This window comes from Protopterus annectens, chromosome 4.part0 (genome assembly GCF_019279795.1).
Source record: "Protopterus annectens isolate FY-2018-M chromosome 4.part0, PAN1.0, whole genome shotgun sequence".
NCBI classification, from domain to species: domain Eukaryota; kingdom Metazoa; phylum Chordata; order Ceratodontiformes; family Protopteridae; genus Protopterus; species Protopterus annectens.
Window position 1 is genome coordinate 305,258,936 of NC_056733.1, and position 22,538 is coordinate 305,281,473.

Below are 22,538 nucleotides of genomic sequence, written 5' to 3' on the forward strand. Positions count from 1 at the left end.
CCTCAGGCAGACAGCAAATGTTGGAGGTGTGAAGGGGAAGAAAGAGGTAATTGGGAGCATATTTTCTGGGAGTGCGGTCAGTTGGCGTACTTTATGGATTCCCTGCGGGATGCGCTGTCTGAGATGCTGGGTGGGCAGATTGGTCTGACGATGGAGATGATTTTTCTGAGCTATGATACAGAATCTGAATTACCTAGACATGGTAAGGCCTTGCTGTGTCTAGTAATGGTGGCTGCCAAAACAGCAATTACTAGAAAATAGAAAGCAAAATGTACACCAGCTGTACTGGAAGTAGTGAATATAGTAACAGAGATAAAACAACTGGAATTGAGATTTTTAGAAAGGGGTAGGAACAAACTGCATAGGAAAAATGGGAATTGTGGGAACAATACATACAAGGGAGGAATGAGGTTTAAAAAGCAGAAGGGCTTAAATTAGCTATGTGATGTTTTAGTGAGAAAAATTGAGTAGACTATAAGTAATGTATAATGTTTGCAACTGGAAGTGTGTCAGTATGGTTGGTTCATAGGTGTTTATTAGGTTAACTGACTGCAAGGGCTTTAAGCCTAGCCATACATCCCAAATCTCTGACAAGTTCTGATACCCTTGATAAGTGTAAGCAGGGGTTTGGGAGATGAACCATTTACAGGTTGCCTGTGTCAATTAGAGACGTAGGTCCCAAACCAGGGGTAAATTTCCAACTTCCAATCCAATTGTCCAAGTTGCAATTGAATTGGTTAGGGAGGAACTCTGTTTCACATGGATAAGGGAGCTTGTTCCATAGATGTGGTAGTCTCTGAGATACATACCTATCTCTCCAGCAGGGCCTATTTGTATCACATGCAAGGTTTAAGTCTTTAGAACAGGTAATTCTAGGGCTGTTTGTTTTGTGGACATTCAGGAGGTCCATCAGAGTGGGGTCTGACAATGCCCTGTATGCCAGGCATAGATCTCCCCTCAAAAGCCTTTAGGAGACTGAATACAGAGACAGAGCCTTGAAGCAGTCTGCATCGGACACATTACTTACACCTCATATCCTTTTAGTGAGGAACCTCTGGGCATGTTCCAATTATTGGATATGCCTGGTTAGGTACATACCAAAGGGGCATTGTACTCAGTGATAGGTCTGAAGAATGCCGAATACAGTGGAACAATGACTTCATTGGACTTAGATGCCATACCTTGTTTTTAAGTTGTGCAATACAGAATGATTTCCTCATCACTGTAGACACATGATGGTCAAAGGCTAGATTGCTATCTGCATATGTCCCTAAGTCCCTGACTACTGGGTCAGCTCTAAGGGGTGTGTTGTCAATGTGATAGTTACCAGGGATGGACAACTTCCCAGAGGATACTATTATGCATTTCTTGGCATTTAATTTTAGTCCATGGCTCTGACACCAGTTGTGTGTCTGTGTCAGCCCCTCCAGGAGAACATTTGTGTCAGTGTGAGATTCACTGACCGCTCCTGATTTGCAATCCTCTACAAATATAGTCAGCCAGAGAACATTGACATTGGCCTTGACATCTGAGAAGTAAATGCCAAAAAGGAGAGGTCCAAGGACTGATCCCTAAGGGACTCCACTTGTGACTGGCCTCTTTGTAGAGGTGGACTCTCCAATTCTAACTTCCTGGGTCCTGTCTGTGAGTCAGTTGGCTATTGGGTGACATATGGGTTTGTACCCAACTTCTTGAGTTTGTCAACAATGCCCGAGTGGGTTATTGTGTCAAATGCCTTGGTCAGGTTAAGGTAGGCAGTGTAAACAATTTTCCCACATCCATTGCTTTGGAGACCTTCTCAAAGAATTCCACCAGGAAAAGTAGGCATGATCTGCCCTTGAAACCAAACTGGGTTGGGTCCAGTGTCTGGAGGTTTACTATATCTCTATTAATCATCTCCATGATGATTCTTTCCATGGCTTTACATATGACTAGTGAGACTTATGGGTATGTAGTTTCCAGGGTCTGTAGATGGACCACCTTTGTGCAGAGGGATGACTGTTGCCTTTCTCCTTTCATGAGGCATGAAACCTATTTGGAGGCTACAGTTAAATAGTAATTCCAGAGATAGGTCATGTGTTATGCTATGTAGAAGACATCCTGGAATATTGTCTGGGCCCATTGATGCAGTGTTCTTGATCGTAGAGAGAGCATTAAGGACCTGTTCCCTAGTGATAGTGGGGGGAGTTACATGTCATGATTATTTCCTTAGGAAAGGTTGAGGGGAGAGAGGGGTAAAGTTCGAGCTGAATTTATCAGCCAGCAGGTTTGCTATGTCTTCTGGCTCAGTATAGATGGCTCCATTTACAATGAGCTCTCCACACAAAGTGTATTGCCTTTGAGGTTGCGGCATAGCTAAAAAAATGCTTTGTGGTTGTCCTTGGCCTGGGAGGCAAAACTTAACCTCAAATTTGGCTTTGGTAGACTTTATTTGTCCTCCAAGTTGTTTAGTTTGAGAGTACTTTTATCCTGCTGGGTGCTGCACCTCCTAATTTTTGCCATAATTTTCATCCTGCTGTTATACAGCCTATTGATTTTGTGATTCCACTTGGCTTGTTTTTTGTTAGTTCTGTACTTCCTGATGTGTACAGCTGCCTCTATGCGGCTATTAACGTGCTTGTACAGGGTTTCTTTGAATAGTTCTGCATAGGAAGCAGTGTCCTCAGGGTTTATGGGGGCTTGAAGTTTTGCCAGGTTCTCACTTAATAACAGGAGGTTAGATCCAGTACGGTTGCACCCCTGGTTGGTGTATTGACTATCTGTCACAGGGAGTTTGTGTTTACAATATCCAGGAATCTCTGTCCATGTACGTTTGGTGTCGCATAGGATTCCCAGTTAACAGTGAGGTAATTAAGTCACCCATGAATATGGTATTGGGTTGAATGGTCAGTGTTTCTAATTAGCTTAAATACATGGTATGAGTTTCCTAGGTCATAGAGGAGGACCTATAGCTTGCAAGGAAGTGGTGTTACATTTTACCTATGGTGATTTGAACCTGGAACACCTCAAGTGCATTGTCCTGTTTGACCAGCCTTGAAGTATGTTTATCTTTGATGTAAATAGAGACACCTCCACCTTTAGTCCCTGCCTGTGAAGTAGCTGGCCTAAATGTGTAGAAGGCATTATAACCTAGCACTGTTGGTGTGCTCTCCGTGGCTTTAAACCATGTCTCAGTGACCGCACAAAAGTCTGCATTCTGTAGGGTAAAGATGGCTTCTAGGGAGTGGATTTTTTTTTTTTTTGTTGTTTAGACTCCTAGCGTTGAGCCTTTGGATTTCCTGGTTTTGATTTGCTTTGTCGGAAGTACTTTCAGTTTGGCATTGGCTAAAAAAGGTACTTTTGGGAAGATAATGTTTTAGATAATATTTGAAAGCCTAGAGGGGAGAGGTGCAGACCATCCCTGGCAAAGCAGAATGGTCTGTTGACCATCTCCTTCCATGCTGACAAATATTGTCCTGCATTAGAATGACACCAGAAACTAAATCAGTCATCTTTTGTTCATATTGTGGCATCATCCTTGGAGAAGGTAAAATGTTGCTCAATGATAGGCTCATACCAGCCTGAGACGCATATGTTCCAAGAGCTCCGTGATGTCTCTCTTCATATAGTCTAGGGAGGTAAGTCTCAGGTCATTTACTCCAGCATAGGCTATGACTGAGTCATATTGGTAATTGTGGTCCATTGACCTGAGTGCCTGCATAATGTGGTGGATCCTATCTGCTGATAAGCAACTGACCGTGACTTTCCCCTTACACAGACTAGTGAGAAAGACATCAGTGTGCCTCATGATGGAGTCTCCAATGACCAGAATGTTGGATTGTGTGTTAACTTTCCTTATGGGCTTAGAGGTAGAAGCTCCATGAGATGTAGCTCTGTGTTGATGTGGGTGTTGTTTTGAAAGAGTGCATTTGGGGCTCCTGAGGGTATTTTTGTGTGTACTTCATCTAGGAGGTCTTTGTGGTTTAGGAAGGGTACAGTTAAGTGCCTCAGCATATGTGGGTCGATATGTCTGCTTTGAATTGTGCATGATGGCTGCAGCATGTGTACTACTGACAACTTTATTGACATTAGGAGTACTTTTATGTGAGAGTTTTGCCTCCATTGACATTGTGTAAATACATCTCTCACATACCATATCAGTTTGTTTGAGAATTAATTGGTTGTTAGTAAACATGAGGGAATTTCTACATTGCCTCAGGATGCCCATATCCACCAAGCCAGTAATGGAGTCAGTAGGAAAGTTCATATCCATGGCAACAGACCCTTTTATTAGACAGAGTGAGAATATCAATCACTGTCAGGAGTATCCAGTTTGCAACTATGGGGACAGTGCTTGTCACTGCAAGCTAATTGTCCTGTGTGCATCTAGGTATTGGAGAAATTTCAGTTGTTTTATCATAGGAAAAATGTCAAGGTGTCTGAGTCTATACAGAGCACTGCCAAACACTTGAGAGAAAACTAATATGTAGACCATGAAAATTTAAGGATGAAGTAAACAACTTTTCTTAAGTTAGAAGCAAATCAAGTAGTACTTACTGAAAACAAAGAATTAGCTTGTCAAGAATGATGAAAAGAGGGTAGTCGCATGAATGGCTACTGCCTGGTTACTACTAATGCTGGTCTGACCACAGCTTCATTCTGTTGGGATACAATGCTACTTTGCTTCTTCTCTCACCAGAAGCAAAATGTTAGCACCAATCCCAAGATGAAAAGCAGGCCACAGCCTGTTTTGTTATCCACAGTCTTGTCCCAGATGATGCAAGGGTCTGTAGGCTTGTAGCCTTTTCTTGGTCGATACCTTGAATAGCAACCAGACCAAATGCTTGCAACTAGCTTTGTGTCAGTGTGGTTTGTTTTCATTTATATAAATGTATGATTGCCAATGTAGTAAGTGATGGTTTAATAAATGTTTCTTGTTTAAAAAAAGAAGGAATTGAATAATTGATGTAATATACTGCTTAGGTTATATGATATATAGCAGTATATGTGAAGTATGTTTGTTATGTTACATAGTTTGAATACTTTTATATGAATGTAAAATTTGCCTATGTCACAAGTGATAATTTAATAAAGATGTTTGGGGGGGGGGGGGGGTATTCTTAAGAAAGATATTGGCTGAGGTCATTGCTGAAACCAGAATATAAAATAGCATTTAAAAAACAACAGATACTATTACAGTTATGTACCATCAACAGGGGTGGCCTTCTAAGGCAAGCACTTTTTTCTTTATGCTATATAGAGTCTGTTTAGGACTGATTTTTTTTTTTTATTTATTTTTAACACCTTTATCGAATTATCACGTAAAAACGTAGGCAAACATATACTCATTTAAAAGAAAACAACCCATATTAGCATATTCCCAGCTGCAAACATTGTGCAGCACATGTATTCTTTTGTATATTTAACATCAATTCATCTTTACATAAATTGATCATTTCCTGCCTTCCCTTAAACCTCAATTCTCCCATAAGACATTATTCTGCATGTATTGATCACAGAATTTCCATTTTTTTAATGAAATTTGTTCTTACCCTTTTCTAAAGATCCCACTTCCACTTCTTTTATTTCTAGCAATGTTTAATACTTCAAATACAGTTAAGATTTTGATTTCCATTTTCTAGTAAATGCTTTTTCGGCAACTACAGGAATTAAATTTAACAAGTCATTACTGTGTCTAGGCAATTCAGATCCAGCATTCCAGCTCAAAAATCACTTCCTTAATTACACCCATTTGCTCAACCAATATTTCTGGCGAAGTACTGTGTACAGAATTTTTAAGGTCTACCAACTTATTACAGTCTCAAAACGTACGTTTCCAGTTACCTCTTTCTTCCCCATCACACCGTCAACATTTGCCATCTTGCTGAGGAAAATTTCTTTGGGGTTTGCTTGGAGTATAAAAATACCTATGCAAAAACGTCTTAGCAAAAATACTAAATCTTGTAGACTGTTGCATATTTGGGAGCCATACATATGTCCTTCCATTGTTTCCTTGTGAACTGCTTATCCAGTCTCTCTTCCCAATCTGTTTAGGACTAATTATTGTACACATGTGCATCAAACTCATTATGCAATTTATGTATAAAGAAAGCTTTTTTAATGTAAATGTGTGCAGTGTTTGAAGCAAGAAGTCATAATATACAGCGAAAAGATTTTGCTTTCCGATTTGCCTGTAAATTTAAGTTGCGGTTAATGTTGAGAAATATTTTTGTTAAAAAAAATATGTTGAGATTTGGCAGTTTACTGTGTAGTATCAGATTTGACGAAGTAGTATGATAATCTAAAGCTGTGAATGAGATTGTAACATGTTTCGTGGACCCTCAGGCATGTTGGTTTGTTTGTGTCTTTCGGCTTTTCCCGGTTAGGGGTCGCCACAGTGGAACTCTGGTCCGCTAATGATTGGCAGTAGATTTTTACGTGCTGGCTTGCTGGGCCTAACGCACAACCTTCAACAAAGGAGCGCCCATTCACGCATGTCGATACACAGAAGACGCTCTAACTGAGAATCAAACGGGCAACGTCTAACTGTGAGGCGACAACACTACCGCAGCACCACTACCGCAGTAGACTTGCTAAATTCAATATTAAGCCAAGGGAAAATATGCTTGGGAATGTGTGTTGGCTGGCCTAGAAAATGTGGGGCCTCCAGGCCAGGACATCACTGTGAAATAGCTATGACATAACAATTCTTCTCTCCCCACCAGTATCTCACTCCAATCCAACTTCCTCTGTACTATCCCTACCCTAAACTTGGGGGTGGGGGGCATCTGGGACTACTACTAAAAGAAAGGGAAAATCTTTCAAGACACTTTAGACGTGCATATGTTGAGACAGACACGTTTTCACTTCATAAAAAGGCTAGGGTTCTCAGGCACTCCCTTAGTGATCACTGAAACACATCAGATAATCCAACCCATACTACTGGACTGTGTAAGGTGGGACTGGAGAGAGAGAGATCATCATAGCAGGAAGAAGGCACAGGGTTTTATTGTATCACAAGGAAAATGCATCCTCTGCAACTTTACATTTGTCAAGTTTAAACAAATTTCTACACCTGTCAAAGTTAGGAATGTTTACCTTGCAGGCCCTACTCACTTTACTGTTACAGTCTTTGTGGTTATTCTAGACCTGAGTGATGTCTATGTCCACATACCCACTACAAGAACAGATGGACAGTACCTGAGATCCAAAGTATTGGGTGCTCTACCAATTTGCTCATTTGCCCTTTTGCTTTACGTGTTGCATTCAAGGTGCTTACAGATACCCTGGTTGCAGTAATTGCATACCATACAACCAAGGGTATCCGCATTTACTCCCACCTAGATATCTACCTGGTTCAGGCTACTAGCCAAGATGATATGCAGATGACTTTAACCTGCCCTTCTTCCAGAGTCCAAGACTCTTTTTGAATCTGTCCAAATCGCATCTAATGCCCTTTCAAAGTTTTTGTGAGCCCTTCTGGATATTGCAAACCGTGGGGTATTTTGTTTTGGTTTCCTTATGTTTGATTGAATTGCAAAAATTTCAGTTAAGCTTTTTTGAAAATTCAATTCTGAAAAGTATAACTTGAAAAACATTTAACGCACACAAAAAAAATGGTGGGAGAAGAAAAGGCTTGGCTCCACCTAACTCCATGGTTGTCTTACAGTGGAGAAAGAAAACACCTGAAACAGTGCATATGATTTGCGTAATCCAATACAATGCTCTAAAGTGAGCCACAGTATTCAGAGTTTGACATAAAGACTGGCCATCAGCCACTCTTGGCAGAACAAAGTGCAGCAATGCCTTCCTTCCTTCCGAGAAGTTGCTGTTCCTCAACTCATATTTCACTTTCATAGAACAACAAAATCAGATTAATGGCAGGGAATTCCTTAGAACACTGGTCTAAATAGAGTTCTTTGCTCTAATGGACTCTCCGGTAACACCTTACAAGAGTAAAGTGGTACTGAGGGAACAGATGCTGTCAGTATGCCCACTCCCTGCAGTGCCCCATCCCCTTGCTGCTTTGTATCAGGAAAAAGCTCTTATGGCAGATTCAACAATTAACCTCATTTGGGAGATTTCATTCAAGCCAGGCCTGGACATCCAGTCAGTTACTACATATTTTCTAGGCGTAGCTTTGTGGGGAGACCACTCAGGGGAACTGAGGATTCAAGGGAACTTGAACAAAAGTGATATGGTTTATTAGCAAGCAAGAGAACCCAATTGTACCTTTTGTGAAAGCTCACTGAGAAGGCAGTGCACTTGGCCCAGTAGTCAGACATGAAACTGACTAAACAAAATGACCCCCCCCCCCCCCCTCCCCGGCGAATCAAGAAATTACACTCTGGGTCCTTTGAAATGAGCCAGCAGTAGATCTTTTTTGCTTCTCCAGAAAAACAACAGTTAAGAAATGTTGTACCAGGACCACAGCCTTAGGGACATAGGCATCACATGTATTATTGATAAACTGGGGATTATGTATTTTTTATGCTTTCTGTCCCTTTTCTCTTATTCTCAGTAATTTTGAAGGCAAGGGAAAATGGTTCAAAAATGCTACTCACATCTCCTTTTTTTGGCCAAGCAGAATGGGTTCTGTGCATTGAGTATGGAAAAGTCAAAGCCTGATGTTCTTCATCTCACATTGCTGCAGTCATAACCTGTGGGTAGTCCACTGTTCTCGGTCGGCCCGAATACCAAAGAGTTAGGCTGGTGTCGGTCATGGTCGCTCAGATCTGACGTCAGTACGCCGTGGTATTAAAGCGCATGACCGACGTCATATCCTCAGTCTTTCTTGCCGCATGGTCCGAAGCAGAAGCAGCGTTTGCAAGTGCCGTTCGGCGTTCTGAAATTTTCGTATTCTGAGTTTCAGACCGAAAACCAAGTTGGGCTAAGTACCCCGTTGGGGAATATTTTTGTCTTTTCTTGCCTCAGTTAAATCCGGATGTCAGAAAAAGTGAATAATTGTATTTCTTGTGGGAAACAGATACCTCATAGGGATTACCACTCTCTCTGTATTCCTTGTTTGGGGCCTGAGCACGACGTAGTCGAGTGTCGCTTTTGTGCTAGATTTAATAAGCGCACCATTAAACGTAGGTTAGATTGCGCTAGGCTTGTCTTCGGTAAGCGGTGTAATTACAATATGCCGTCGGATCCTCCGACGCCCGCTACCGCTAAGAAGCGCAAGGAAAAATCGTTAAAGTCCAAGCAGGATGAGTCGTAACTACGGTGGAATTTGTGGATCCAGCCGAGGTTTCAGCTGAGGCTCAGGGGGAGCCGTTAATTTTGCAAGATGTGGCCTCTCAGGAGTTGGGTCAGGCTGAGTGGGCCTCTCAGGTGGCTGTGCTCCCTTCTTTGCATAAGGTGGTTAGGCCTTCCCCTCCTGTCTCTAAGGTACCTTCCAAGGTCAGGCCTGGTTTGTCTTCCTCTGGTGTCAGTCCTAGTTCTGCAGGTTCTGTACCTAAAAAACACATGCTTAAAATGGCTGAAGATTTGATTTCTTTAATCAGAGGTTCTATGCCCCCCCCAGATAAGAGGCCTAGGGTGGAGCCTGAGGTGGAAGGTTTGGAACATTCTTCAGATTACTCAGAGTCTTCGGCTGAAGACATTCAGGATTTTCCTCCTTATTCTGATTCAGACGCAGAGGATTCTACTCCTTCTGCTTCTCCTCCAGAGGATTTTTCATTTTCAGAAACCCTGCATTCTATGAGGGAGCATTTTAAATGGGAAGGTCAGGATTTCTCAGATTCCCGAAAGAGGCTTAGGGAATTTTTGTTTTTACCACAACATAGGCCCTTGGCTATACCTCCTGTTTTGGATGTTGTTCAGGATGTTTTCTCTGAGGCTTCCCTTAAGCCAGACTCTTTGCCTCCTGCACCGGTTAAACCAGATAGGTATTACAGAGTGCCAGAGGCTCATAAATATCTGTATAAGAGCCCAAGGGCTGATCCAGAAACTATTAGCCAGGGACCTAAGGGGGTCAGGGCTTCTGTTGTAAAGAATCAGGTTCCTATGGATAAAGATTCTAGAGCTTTGGATAGGTGGGGTAAAAAAGTGTATACCTCTTGCACTCTAGCAATGAGGGCTTTGAATTGCCAGTTTCATATGTTGAAGTACCAGAATTTTCTTCTTGCTCAGTTAAAATCTAAGGTAGATGCTTTGGCAGAGGGCATAGAGTGTAAGGAATTACAGGATTTGGTTCATGCCTCTGATCAGGTGGGTAAGCATTCTTTGCAGTGTGGTTTCGATGCTTTACAGGCTTCTTCCAGGGTGGCTGCCACTGGATCAGTTATTCGTAGGCACGCCTGGCTTAAGGATCAGAACTTGTCAGAGCATGTTAAAGCTCGAATTTTGGATGCTCCTCTTCAGTCTGAAGTTTTGTTTGGTTCTCCTGTGGAGTCAGTCTTGAAGAAAATGGAAGACAAAGCTAAGTCTATGCAGACTGTTAAGGATTTTTTGCAGGTGCAGCCCCCTAAGTTTAGCAGAAATTGGCCTACTAAGGGGTGGGCTTACCCTTCTTCTGATTTACAGTCTAGGGGCAGATCTAGACGTGGTAGGGGCAGAGCTCAGGGTTCTTTCAGGCCTAGAACGTGGAGTTCCCCTGCACAATCTACAGGTGAGGGCAGGGGCCAGTCCTTTCGTAAACAGACCCAATGACCTGCATCTTCAGCTGCCAGATCCTTCCTGTCTGGCAGCTCCTCTGGGAGGAAAGTTGGCACTTTTCAGGCAAAATTGGCTTCTAGTCACCCAGGACAAATGGGTGTTGGACATTATAGACCGAGGCTACAAGTTTTATTTCCACACATTGCCTCCTTTCAAAGGCATGCCGGACGTTCCTCCTCAGCAAAGGGTGGAGGCTCACAAACAGATTTCTTTACTTCTTCAAATGGGGGCTATACAGCAGGTCCCTCTGTCAGAAGTGGGCCTAGGATTTTATTCTCGCCTGTTTCTTGTACCAAAGAAAGGAAACACTTGGAGACCAATTTTGGATTTATCTATCCTCAACACATACCTGGACATTCCAAAATTCAAAATGTTGACTCTGCAACAACTTCTGCCTCAGTTGGGCAAAGATCACTGGATGGTAACTCTGGATCTCAAAGAGGCTTATCTTCATATTCCTATCAGGCCCAGTTGCAGGAGATTCCTGCATTTTCGGGCTGGGATTTTACATTATCAGTTCTCTGCATTGCCCTTTGGCTTATCTACTGCGCCCAGGGTGTTCACAAAGGTCCTGGCTCTGGTGATAGCCTTCTTAAGGTTAAGAGGAATACAAATTTATCCTTATTTGGACGATTGCCTGATTCTTGCTCAAGACAAAGACAAGCTACTTCATCATCTACAGTATGTTATGGCAGTGTTAAGGTGCCTAGGGTATTCTGTGAACGAAACAAAGTCCAGTCTAGTACCCTCTCAGGAAATGTGCTTTCTGGGTGTGAGACTGAATACAGCCTCTCAGATGGCTTTTTTGACCCCGGACAAGCAAAGAAATCTTACACTTTACGTCCAACAATTGTCTCTACGGTCCAGGCTGACTGCAAGGACAGTCCTTCAAGCCTTGGGGTTCATGGCATCTTGTATTCTGGTGCTTCCCAATGCCAAACTGCATATGAGGAAGCTACAATGGTATCTCAAAAGTGTGTGGACTCAACACTGCCACGATTTGGACACTGTCATTCAGATAATACCTTGCATTCAAAAGGAATTTTTATGGTGGGCTCAGGAATGTCACCTAAACAAGGGACTCTCTGTGACCCGACCAGAGGCGAGTCAGATCTTAACGACAGATGCCTCAGACAAAGCTTGGGGAGCACACCTCAATGGAAAATGGGTTCAAGACACGTGGCCTGCCAGACTTCAACATTTGCATATCAACTTGAAGGAGATGTTAGCAGTCCAATTTGCATTGATGGCTTTCAAGGATCTACTTCACCCAGGACAAGTGTTGATTCAAACAGACAACACAACTGTCATGTGGTACATCAACAAGCAAGGGGGAACCCATGCGTACCCTCTTTGCAGGCAAGCTATGATTTTGTGGGAGACTGCTCTCAGTCTGCACCTCACTCTTCAGGCAAGGTTTCTGCCAGGAGCACAGAACTCCTTAGCAGATGTTTTGAGCAGACAGATGGTGGATCCCCACGAGTGGAAGTTGGATCCTCATGTATTTCGACAGTTGACAGTGATTTTGGGGACTCCAGACATAGATCTGTTCGCTTCTCCACTAAATTTCCAGTTGCCAAAGTTTTGCACAAAGATGTTTCATCCAAAAGCTTGGAAAGTGGATGCTCTATCATTCAGTTGGAACAATCTTCACGTCTATGCCTTTCCTCCTCTGCCTCTCCTTCCCAAGGTGCTCTTGAAGGTCAGACAGGACAAGCCCTCCATGATTCTAATAGCTCCAGATTGGCCACGGCAGCACTGGTACCCTCTGCTGAGGAGTTTAGTACGGGAGCCTCCTTGGCCTTTGCCTTCAATTCCACACCTTTTGTCCCAGGCAGGCAATCATTTCCTCAATGTCAGGATACAGTCCCTGCATCTGACGGCCTGGCATATTCTGTTCTAGAACCTGGAAGGTCGCAGCTTCCTCAACAAGTTTTGAATGTCATTTTGGAGGCCAGAAGGCCTAGTACAAGGAAAGTTTATGCTGATAAATGGAGGAGATTTTTTATTTGGAGCAAAGCAAAGGGCTTTGATGTTTCAGGGCCTAATTTGAGTGTTTCACTTCAGTATCTTACAGAATTATTAGACAAGGGTTTGTCTTTCTCCTCTGTAAAAGTTCATGCTGCAGCCATTTCTGCTCACTATGACTGTGACCCACCATTATTCTCTCATCCTTTGTTTAAGCAATTTCTTAGAGGGGCAAAGAACATAAGACCCCAGCGTGAGCTCCTACTCCTTCCTGGGATCTCAATTTTGTGTTGGAAAAACTCACTTTACCTCCTTTTGAACCTGCAGCTACATCTGAGTTGAAGTTTTTGTCTTGGAAGACTGCTTTTTTGTTGGCCATTACGTCTGCTAGAAGGATATCTGAATTACAGGCTCTAATGGCAGTTGAACCCTTCCTGATTTTTCATAAGGATAGGGTATCCCTGCATACTAACCCTACTTTTATGCCTAAAGTGGTTTCAAATGTGGCCTTGAACCAATCTATTCATTTGCCTACATTTTATGCTGATCCCCAAAATAAAGGGGAGAAAATTTTGCACACTTTGGATATTCACAGGCAGTTACGTTATTATTTGAGCAGAACTAAAGGGTTCAGACAGTCTCAGCAGTTATTTGTTTCTTTTGCTTTGGGCTCTCAGGGGAAACCTGTTTCAAAACAAACTATTTCTAAGTGGATTGGCCATTGTATTGCTTTTTGTTGTTCTCATCATGGTAAGGAGATTCCGGATGGAATCAGACCTCATTCCACTAGGGCTACTGCCACTTCTACTGCTTTTTTAAGGGGTGTAGCTACTAAAGATATTTTGGAAGCAGCTACTTGGAGTTCAGTGCACACTTTTTCTAGACATTATCATCTCCCTCTTTATTCCAAATCTAGGGCTGGGTTTGCCACTGCAGTTTTACAGGGCATGTTAGCAGCTCCCAATGCTTTATGATTTTGCCAACCTCACTTTACCTTTGCTTTGGGATTCTACCCACAGGATATGACTGCAGCAATGTGAGATGAAGAACATAGTACAGTTTTGTACCTACCATAAATGTAGATGTTCGAAGATCCACATTGCTGCAGTCTAATTTACCCTCCCTCCTTCCCCTCTGTATTTTGGAGTGGTTGTGTGGTTTGGGTTGTGAATATTGTTTGTACATGGGTTTTGGAGGTTTTTCTGTTTTTGGCTATGGCCTTTCTTTTTAGGGCCTTCTGACATCTGGGGCAAGAAAGACTGAGGATATGACGTCGGTCATGCGCTTTAATACCACGGCGTACTGACGTCAGATCTGAGCGACCATGACCGACGCCAGCCTAACTCTTTGGTATTCGGGCCGACCGAGGACAGCGGACTACCCACATGTTATGACTGCAGCAATGTGGATCTTCGAACATCTACATTTATGGTAGGTACAAAACTGTACTTTTTAATTCCTCAGGTTGTGAACATCTTGATCCAAAACAAGGGGTCACTCATAGACCCCATATTCAAGACCCTAAGGCTGACGGCTTGGATAACCTAGTTGTCATTCCCTTTAGATGCATTTTCTGAACACGCTTTCTGTGTTAAGGGAGACTATGAAATCTAATGCTAGGAAATTATAAACTAGCAAAATGGAAAAAGAAATTCCTTTGTCAGTGAGAGGGATGGATCCTAGCCAAGTGTCAGTGTTCTTAATACTCTGATACTTCCCAGCAGACAAAATTACAAGTCAGGATGCTTTTATGCCTTACTGAAAGTACGTTTCTGCAATTTGTGACAGCCATCTTTGAGAATCCCCTCTTTATTCTTTACTAGACAATCAGTTCCTCAAAGGTGTCTTGCTTATGTGTCCCCTCTGTCTCCCACAAAACCTCAACTATGTGTTGGAGAAGTTAACTTTGCCACACTTCAAGCCAACAGCTGCTGTCAAGCTACTTGACCTGGAAAACCTTTTTTTTTTTTTTTTTGTGACCAATATATCTGCTAGGAGGATAACAGAACCTCAGGGGTTCGTGTACAAACAGCCTTTTTTGCTTGTGGGTGAATGTGCTTGAGTTAACACCATTGCTTGCACTGCATTTTGCAGTATGAATTTCTGTAGTAAAGTTTGTATTTACATGCTATAGGTGTATTTGCCTAATGGTCATATGTTGCAATATGCTTATTCCTTATCTGGAGGTTCATGATTCCACACATGCTGGCACTTAACCTGACCCCACACATAGGGTAAGACTGCTGAAAAATGTCCACATATCTTAATACCGCACATACTTGAAACATAACAGGCATGATTGTGTTGGTCAGATAACACGTCATAATTTCTGCAAGAATGACACAAGGTCTTGGTTCTGCAGCCCTAGATGCAGAACAGGAACTATCTCTTAAGGCTGCTTTTTGACAGAAGATCTGAACTAGAATTCCTACTGGTGCTGTGCAGGTTATTGAGGACAGCATTGTAGGTGCTGTGGCCATTTGGATTGCACATATAGACTGAGACAGCTGAATGGTGTATTTTGTTAATAGGAGCAGCAGGGTATGAGTGGGCAGCCGCAGTGGTGCAACGGTTAACGTTGCTGCCTCACAGCAAGAGGTTCTCCTGTTCGATCCTCGGCTGGGGTGCCTTCTGTGCGGTGTCTGCATGGTCCTCCTTGTGGTCACGTGGGTTTCCTCCCACATGCCAAAGACATGCTGTAGGTGGATTGGACACACTAAATTGGCCCTAGGCATGAGTGTGTGTGCCTTCTGTGGAAGCTTGGGCGCCAGGTTGGCAACTCGACACCGTAAAACTCCACTGCCAAACATGAGTGGACAGGTAATCCGCTGTGGCGACCTCTAACTGGGAAAAGCCAAAAGAAGAAGAAGCAGGGTTTGAGTGGGCTGTTTTCTTTCAAATGTCCCTAAAGCAAGATACCTGAAAAAAGGACCTTTTTTAATCTGCATAAAAAGGTGTCAAGACCAATGGGGATTCGGCAGTAGACATGTAGGAGAGCATCTTTTAGACTGTTAGGTGGGTCATTGTCTGTTAGAGTTACAGGTTATAGATTCAAAGTTAGTTTGCTGATTTGCAGGCTTCCAGGGGTGGTAACAAGATGCCTGTGGAAAGTGCCAGTTTCCAAGCACCCACAAAAGACATCTGCCCTCAGAAGTCACTGCCACTCCACTTGAATTTTGTGTGCTGGTATTTTGGCAATTTTAACATTTTGATAGAAATGGGAGCCTGCTTTAGGAATTTTCTAGACCCCAATTTTACTGTATTTAACCTCTCTGGCATCTATTCTTGTGCTCATTTGACCTTTGATTCCAAAAGGTTTCCTGAGAAGTTTGTTGAAACTTGGTAGAGGATGAGCTTTAATCTGCACAACCCTGAGTTATGATGACCCTTTCTCCAAAGAATAAGGAAGAATCCTTGTCAGTTTCACTGGAATTTGTTAGTGCAGGAGAGGCTCTGTATACTACTCCCAGAGATTTTACCTGTTGATATATTGCTGAAAACTGTAGGACTGTTTTATAGCTCCCCTGCAGAAGACATAGCATATGGTGATGCTATGAATTTAATGCAGGAGTACTTTAATTGTTGCTCCAATGTGGTATCAAAGTCTAAGAAAAGTTAATGGAAGAACATGTTCCCTTGGAAGAACCCCCCAGTGTTTCTGGTGTTAAAGAACTCCTTTTACAGATTCCTATTCACTCACTCATTAAAATGGGTAGCAAAAAGAATCTTAGTTATCTGTTTAGAAGTTGTACATCTAGCTGGCTGTGGTTCCAATGTGCTACTGGAGAATCAGCATTGACTGCAGATCCATGTACGCTCTTAAAGGATAAGGAGAGCAGGGTAGTGTTTCAGTTTGACAAGAAGGTTCTGTACCTCTACTGCCCTAGCTTTCAGGGCAATTACCAGGTGTGCCTAATAATGTTTCCTCAAGCAGATCAAAACTAGGGTTTCAGATATCCCACGCAGAAATCTAAAAAGCAAAATGAGCAAATTTGCCTGTACCACACACACAAGGTGAGGGTATACATACTGTGCAGTATGGGAGTGATTCTGCAGATTTGTGTAGCAGATTTGTAGCCACCAATATAGTCCAGAAAAGCATGAATAGATAGGATTGTAGCCTCTGCCAGAAGATGTGAAAGAACAAATTCCTTGTGCGGTCTTGGATAGTCAGCTTACTGGGTCACCTTCCACCGAGGCTTTTAGACAAGTACTTTGAAAAAAAAATATGCAAAATGATTGCCAGTGAAATAGATTTTCACCATTCTGTTTACAAATATGACCAAAATTGCCCACCTAAGTAGTGATCTTTTCATAAAAAGCAGACTGACAAAATAGTTTTAAGTAGACAAGTTTTTAAGAAAAAAAAAATCATTGTGGCTGTGGCATGATTGCAGGACAGGAGAAGCCAACAAGGCATGGGGAGGGATGGAAACTCCTTTCTCACCCATGAGCTCCCTGTATAGTACTGTGAATATCCCACTGCAACACCCACCTTTTCTCCCATTGCCTTCCCTTTGTGCTACTACTTAAGCAGCAAGTTGATTCACTTTGAAGGCAGTGGTTCCATTTAATGCCCAACAGGTTTGTGACAGTGGTCCCATTTAATGTCCAAATGGGTTAGGGCAATGGTTCCAGCTAATAAGTAGTTTAGGGACATTATCTAACAAGGTTATACATTAGACTTCAAAGCCATTCCACTTTTTATGATTATTGCTCCCAATCCTTTAAGAGCAGCTCACTGTGTAGCTATGAGGTACTTTGTTAGTTGTATATGGTACATAGGAGAAGTCCACCAGTGAAGTATGTTAGGGATTTTACTTCAGACAGTTGCTCATCTCAAAGAAAGATGTATCTTTGAGACCCATTCTGATCTTTTCTAAGCTGAACAAATTCATAAGTTTCATCAAATTCAAAATGTTTGTGTAGTCATTACAACTGTCAAGCTGACAGCTTGGTATTTCCAATTCCATTAGTGGTCAGGCATAATGTGCTCTCTTCCCCAGTTAGATGCATAATTTTGGCATCCCATAAACCAAATACTCACAAACTTTACGCAAGTAAATGGAAAAGGTTTTTGTTCATTGGGCCTCTACATCACCTTGATCACTTTTCAGCACCACTTCACGAAATTCTTCACTTCCTAGCTTCTATTTACAGTGATGGTGCTTCCACTTCTACGATTAAAGTCCAACTGGTGGCCATCTCTAATTTTCACAATGGTTTCCATGGATCATCTCTTGCTTCAAATAGACTTTGTAAAGCCTTTTTAAAATGTGCTGTCTTCTTAAAGCCTCCTTACAAGGACCGTACTCCTCCTTGGGACCTTATGTTGATGCTGCAAGCTTTGACACAGCCCCCTTTCGAGCCAGCCACTAGATGTGATCTAAAGTTTCTATCCCGGAAAACTATAATTTTAGTAGCCATTACATCGGCTAGAAGAACTTTGAAAATTCTAGCACTTTAGCCTAGACCGCCATATTTGATTTTTCACAAGGTTAGAGTTTCCCTCAGAAACAACCCGTCCTTTCTACCTAAGGTTGTGTCTGAAATCAAACTTAATGCATTAACCTTCTGGTGTTTTTTCCAAATTATTCTAACAAGAGGGAGTACTCATTACATCTGTTAAATGTTCACAGACAACTAAGACTAAGGAAGTCTGATCAGCTGTTTGTTTCCTTTTCACATATTAAATTGGGACAACCTGTAAACAAAGTAACCCTAGCTAAGTGGATTATGGACTGTATTTCTTTCATTTATAGGATGAGGGGTATTTCTTTACCTTTACCACCGAAAGCACATTCAACTAGAGCGATAGCTACTTCTGCTGTCTTCCAATCCAGAACTTCCATGGATGAAATCTGTGCAGCAGCAACTTGGGTGTCTCCTCATACTATTATTTCTCATTACAAATTAGACTTGGTCTGTAGGGCAAAAGCATCATTTGGTACCATGGTGCTAAGGAATATCCTTCCTTGAACCACCCAGGGTTCTTAGTAGCTGGGGACTCTGTCCCACAGGTGATGACAGAGTGAAGATTGACCACTTCAGATAAATAAGTTATGTCTTGCCATAACATTCCATCTGAGATGTCCGTCGTCTTTTGTCATCAGCTCCCTTCCCTCCTTCCCCCTGCCTGATTTCCTGGGATAACGAACGTTCACCCGAGATTGTTCCTTTTGGAATATAATTCTGCTCCCAATTGGTCTCTCTCATTTATTTTTACATCTTCATTCACTTAACAGCAAAGTAGACCTGACGTAATCTCCCTAATCATTATGGGTAAGGGATATGCTCCAGAGTTATTCTTTTTTCTTGAGTTCACAAGGTATAAAAACATCAGTCTATTCCGAAGGATTGTAACTGAACCCACAGGTGATGATAAATGACAGACAGCTCAGATGGAACGTTATGGTAAGACATAACTTCTTTGTTCTGTTCTGTCTGACTAAACATCATAAGACTATTCTGTACCTTAACCTTTTGCACCCCAGACTTTATAGCAGTGTTTCTGGTAAAGTACATTTTGGAAGTTTTAATGTATGAGATGTTGTGTTTTAATTGTTAGTCTCAAAAATACTAGTATAAAGCAGCAGTGACAAGAAGGGTCTTGGGTCCTTGAAAAAAAACTGCTGTCCATTAATGGACTGTTTGCATAGATGCCTACCCATTTCATGGAAGTTGGCTGCCAATTACTGTGTGAAGAGGCGCTGTCCTAACTAGCAATAAATGTAAGGAGTGGAACCATTTCTCATTGGGATGTCAATCCATCAATGATTTACATTTGTCACCCCCCCCTCAAAAAAAAAAAAGCAGGACTTGCCACTATGTGAACCATGTACAACAAGAAATGCAGCTATACGCTTGCACAATTACATGTCACTAATTGTTTTCCTCCCATTTCTTTTTATAGGCACAGGCTGGCTTCTGGGACAAGTGAGAAGATTCAGTTAAGTTCCCTCATTGCTGCATTCCAGGTGGCACGTGACATGGTCGTGGCTGAAGCTTAGATGTGAAAGATGATTGCGTATTCGGATATAATGATGGAGAACAGCCCTTACATGACTGTCCTGCTGAATGTACATAGCTCATTTGGACTATGAATTACATCTGAACTGTACTGTACACTTAGAAGAAGTAATGATTCCTGTGGAAATGTTAAATTCATATTTCTTTGTACAGTGAGTTATGGCATTCACACCAAAGTTCTACATATGGTCAGAATGTTGTCATTTCTTCTTGTAACAGACTAATGAAGAAGAGTGTCTTTAATTCAGAATAATTGTAAATAAATGTTCTAAGAATTTTGGCAGTAAAATTATTATTTTTTTAATTTCTATGACTTGGTTATGAATTTGTAGTCTTTTAGGTTTTGGGTGTAAAGATATCTAGTGGATTGTATTTAAGAAATCCCACACAGTACGAATGTTCATCAAAAGTCGAGAGACTTCATCACAGGTGTGCATTCTTGTTAATTGTGAAGGTCACACTGAGCAAAAGAGCAACAGGATGTTGCAAAAGGTACATGGTGGGTATAATGAAGTTGAAAGAACTGTTGCTGCCTTGTAACAAGAGACTCTGGAGTCATCACAACCCTGTAATCTTAAAGGAACATGTGAGGAAATGGATGCATGAAAAAGACCATTTTCATGTTGTAATGGAAGCAGCAGCCGAATTAAGTACATTCACAGTTTGAACTGTTAAACACATAAATTACAAGGTGAAAAAATTTTTAAATATTGTTTTTACCAGAGTGAGAAAGCTAAGCCGCGGTGGTGCAGCAGTAGTGTTGTCGCCTCACAGCAAGAGGTTCTCCCTTTCGATTCTCAGCTGGAGCTACTCCTGTGTGGAGTCTGCATGTCCACCCCGCAGTCGAGTAGCGTTTGAAAGACATGCGTGAATGGGTGTGCCTTCGTTGAAGGTTGGGTGTCAAGCTGGCACCTCGGCACCGTAAAAATCTACTGCCAATCATTAGCGGACCGGAGTTCCGCTGTGGTGACCCCTAAATGGGAAAAGCCGAAAGAAAAACAACAGCAACCAGAGTGAGAAAGCTATCCAGCGAATTAAACATAACTTCCATAACAAAACCAGCAAATTAAGCAATGCACAACTGAAACAAAAGTAAATTTGCTGCCATAGTCAATACCCCAAAATTTAAAGATCTGATGTCATTTTCATTCCTTGACTGATGGATTCGAATTCAATGCTCTGATCCAACTGATCTGCTTCTTCCATATCATTGGATCCTAGAATTCTCAAGTTCCTTCCTTTACCCATAATGCATCTCCAACTTAACATACCTGTGATCTCATTTGCCACCATTAGGTATCCGATACGGACTCCTAGCTCTTGAGCAATTTTGATATAATCTTAAGATTTTTTTCCTTCCACTGGTATTTGTGAATTATTAACTATTTGATATTTTGTCTTTCTTTTTCCTTCCTCCCGTAATATACTTTTTTAGCATCCTTCCTCATCTTTTTTATTGCTAGGTTACTGTGTGCGGTATTTTTTTTTTAATTACTATTGCTGGTATTCCTTTGTACCCTTTGAGTATTTTACTACAATTGTTGGTAGTGTCTCCCTTCTATCTCTTTTCTCTTTTCCAAAAAAAAAATCGCTTGGCTATTATTATAGATAAGTGTAACTCTATTGCTTCTTGGCCTTTTTGTTAAGAATTTGTTTTATCATCCTGTCCTTGGTAGTGTTTATACTATGTTAGAGAAACCTTTTGGGTTTAAAAAAATGTATTTCCTGTGGGCATGAGATCCCTAATTATGATGCCCATAGGGAATGTGTTTATTGTCTGTGTCCAGCCTACCTTGACAGAGACACTGATATTTGTTCTAGATTCAATTCTTGGGCCTTAATTGATCACAAGTTAATTTTGCTGGATCTCTTAACTTCCAAATCTTCCTCCTTGGTGGCTGGAGCTCAAACCCAAGTTAGAAAAGGCAAAAGTTAATTCTTAAACTAAAGATAAGGAGTCCTGGAAAGGTCTCCTAATTGTCCCTCAGTGTCAGCTTCAGCTCCCTGAACCAGACCCCCCTACCAAGATCCTAAAAAAGTCAAGATTCATCAGTCTCTGATCCGCAGCTCAAAGTTCTAAATCTCCACTGTACCCCTCCTCTTCCATAGGATTCTCTTTCATCTAGACTTCCATCTCCATTCCTAGAAGAGTCACCTCAGAGGCATTCTAGGCTTCCTTCCACTATGTTCTCTTTGATCCTCTAGAAGCTTTTTAGAAGCAGACATGCACAGGATGATGGAAGTTTCTCAGAGCACAGATAATAGATGGTGATTCTGCCAGTTATGACCCCTTCTTTGCCTGAGAGTTGACAATTGTCCACTTCCCTTTTGGTATCTCCTTCTCCAATCCATCCTTGTTTCAGAGCTGTCGGATCCAAGATTACTGGGGGTATCTACTTCGGATCTGAAGAATGGCTGTTCTTTTGATCTGATGGTTTCCCTGAGTCGACCAAGTTCAGAGTGTTTTGGAGTTGGAGGATTCAGAGTTGAAGCATTGGCACTGGATCTGCGGGCTTGGAGTTGACTTTGAAGCTTTTGGAGCGGTCTCTTCTGCCTCGGTGCTGGATAACTCGGGTCTGACTCCCTCCTTCGGTAGAGTGCTGACAGGTGTTAGAGCTACAGCCCAAGAGATTTCAGCCTTGGAGCCATCGATTTCTGTTTCCTCTAGGCATTCTGCCTTTGTGAGGTTGTGGAGAGGGTTTTCTGTATGCCTAGATAATAAGCATCCATGCCCCCATCAGTTCAGGCAGCCCTACCTCATACTGTTCTGTGTTCTGCGAGTCAGTCTTCTCTTCCAGTGAGACAGCCAATCTGAGCAAGCCTCCAGCCAGCCCATCAGAGCATTGTTATCTTTTCCAATCATCATCTTCTTTCGGCTGTTCCCATTAGGGGTCGCCACA

General features: G+C 42.0%; 1 protein-coding gene across 2 annotated transcripts in view; it reads left to right on the top strand.

Annotated features, from left to right (window-relative positions):
* Window positions 1-19,942, top strand: part of RFC5 (replication factor C subunit 5) — a gene marked incomplete in the record, with an annotated part of 1,139,084 nt that extends 1,119,142 nt beyond the window's left edge. For both annotated transcript variants that reach the window (XM_044068297.1, XM_044068298.1), the window contains 1 exon segment: window positions 19,523-19,942. In XM_044068297.1, the coding sequence (XP_043924232.1) occupies window positions 19,523-19,619 (97 nt within the window).
* Window positions 19,943-22,538: the final 2,596 nt, after the last annotated feature.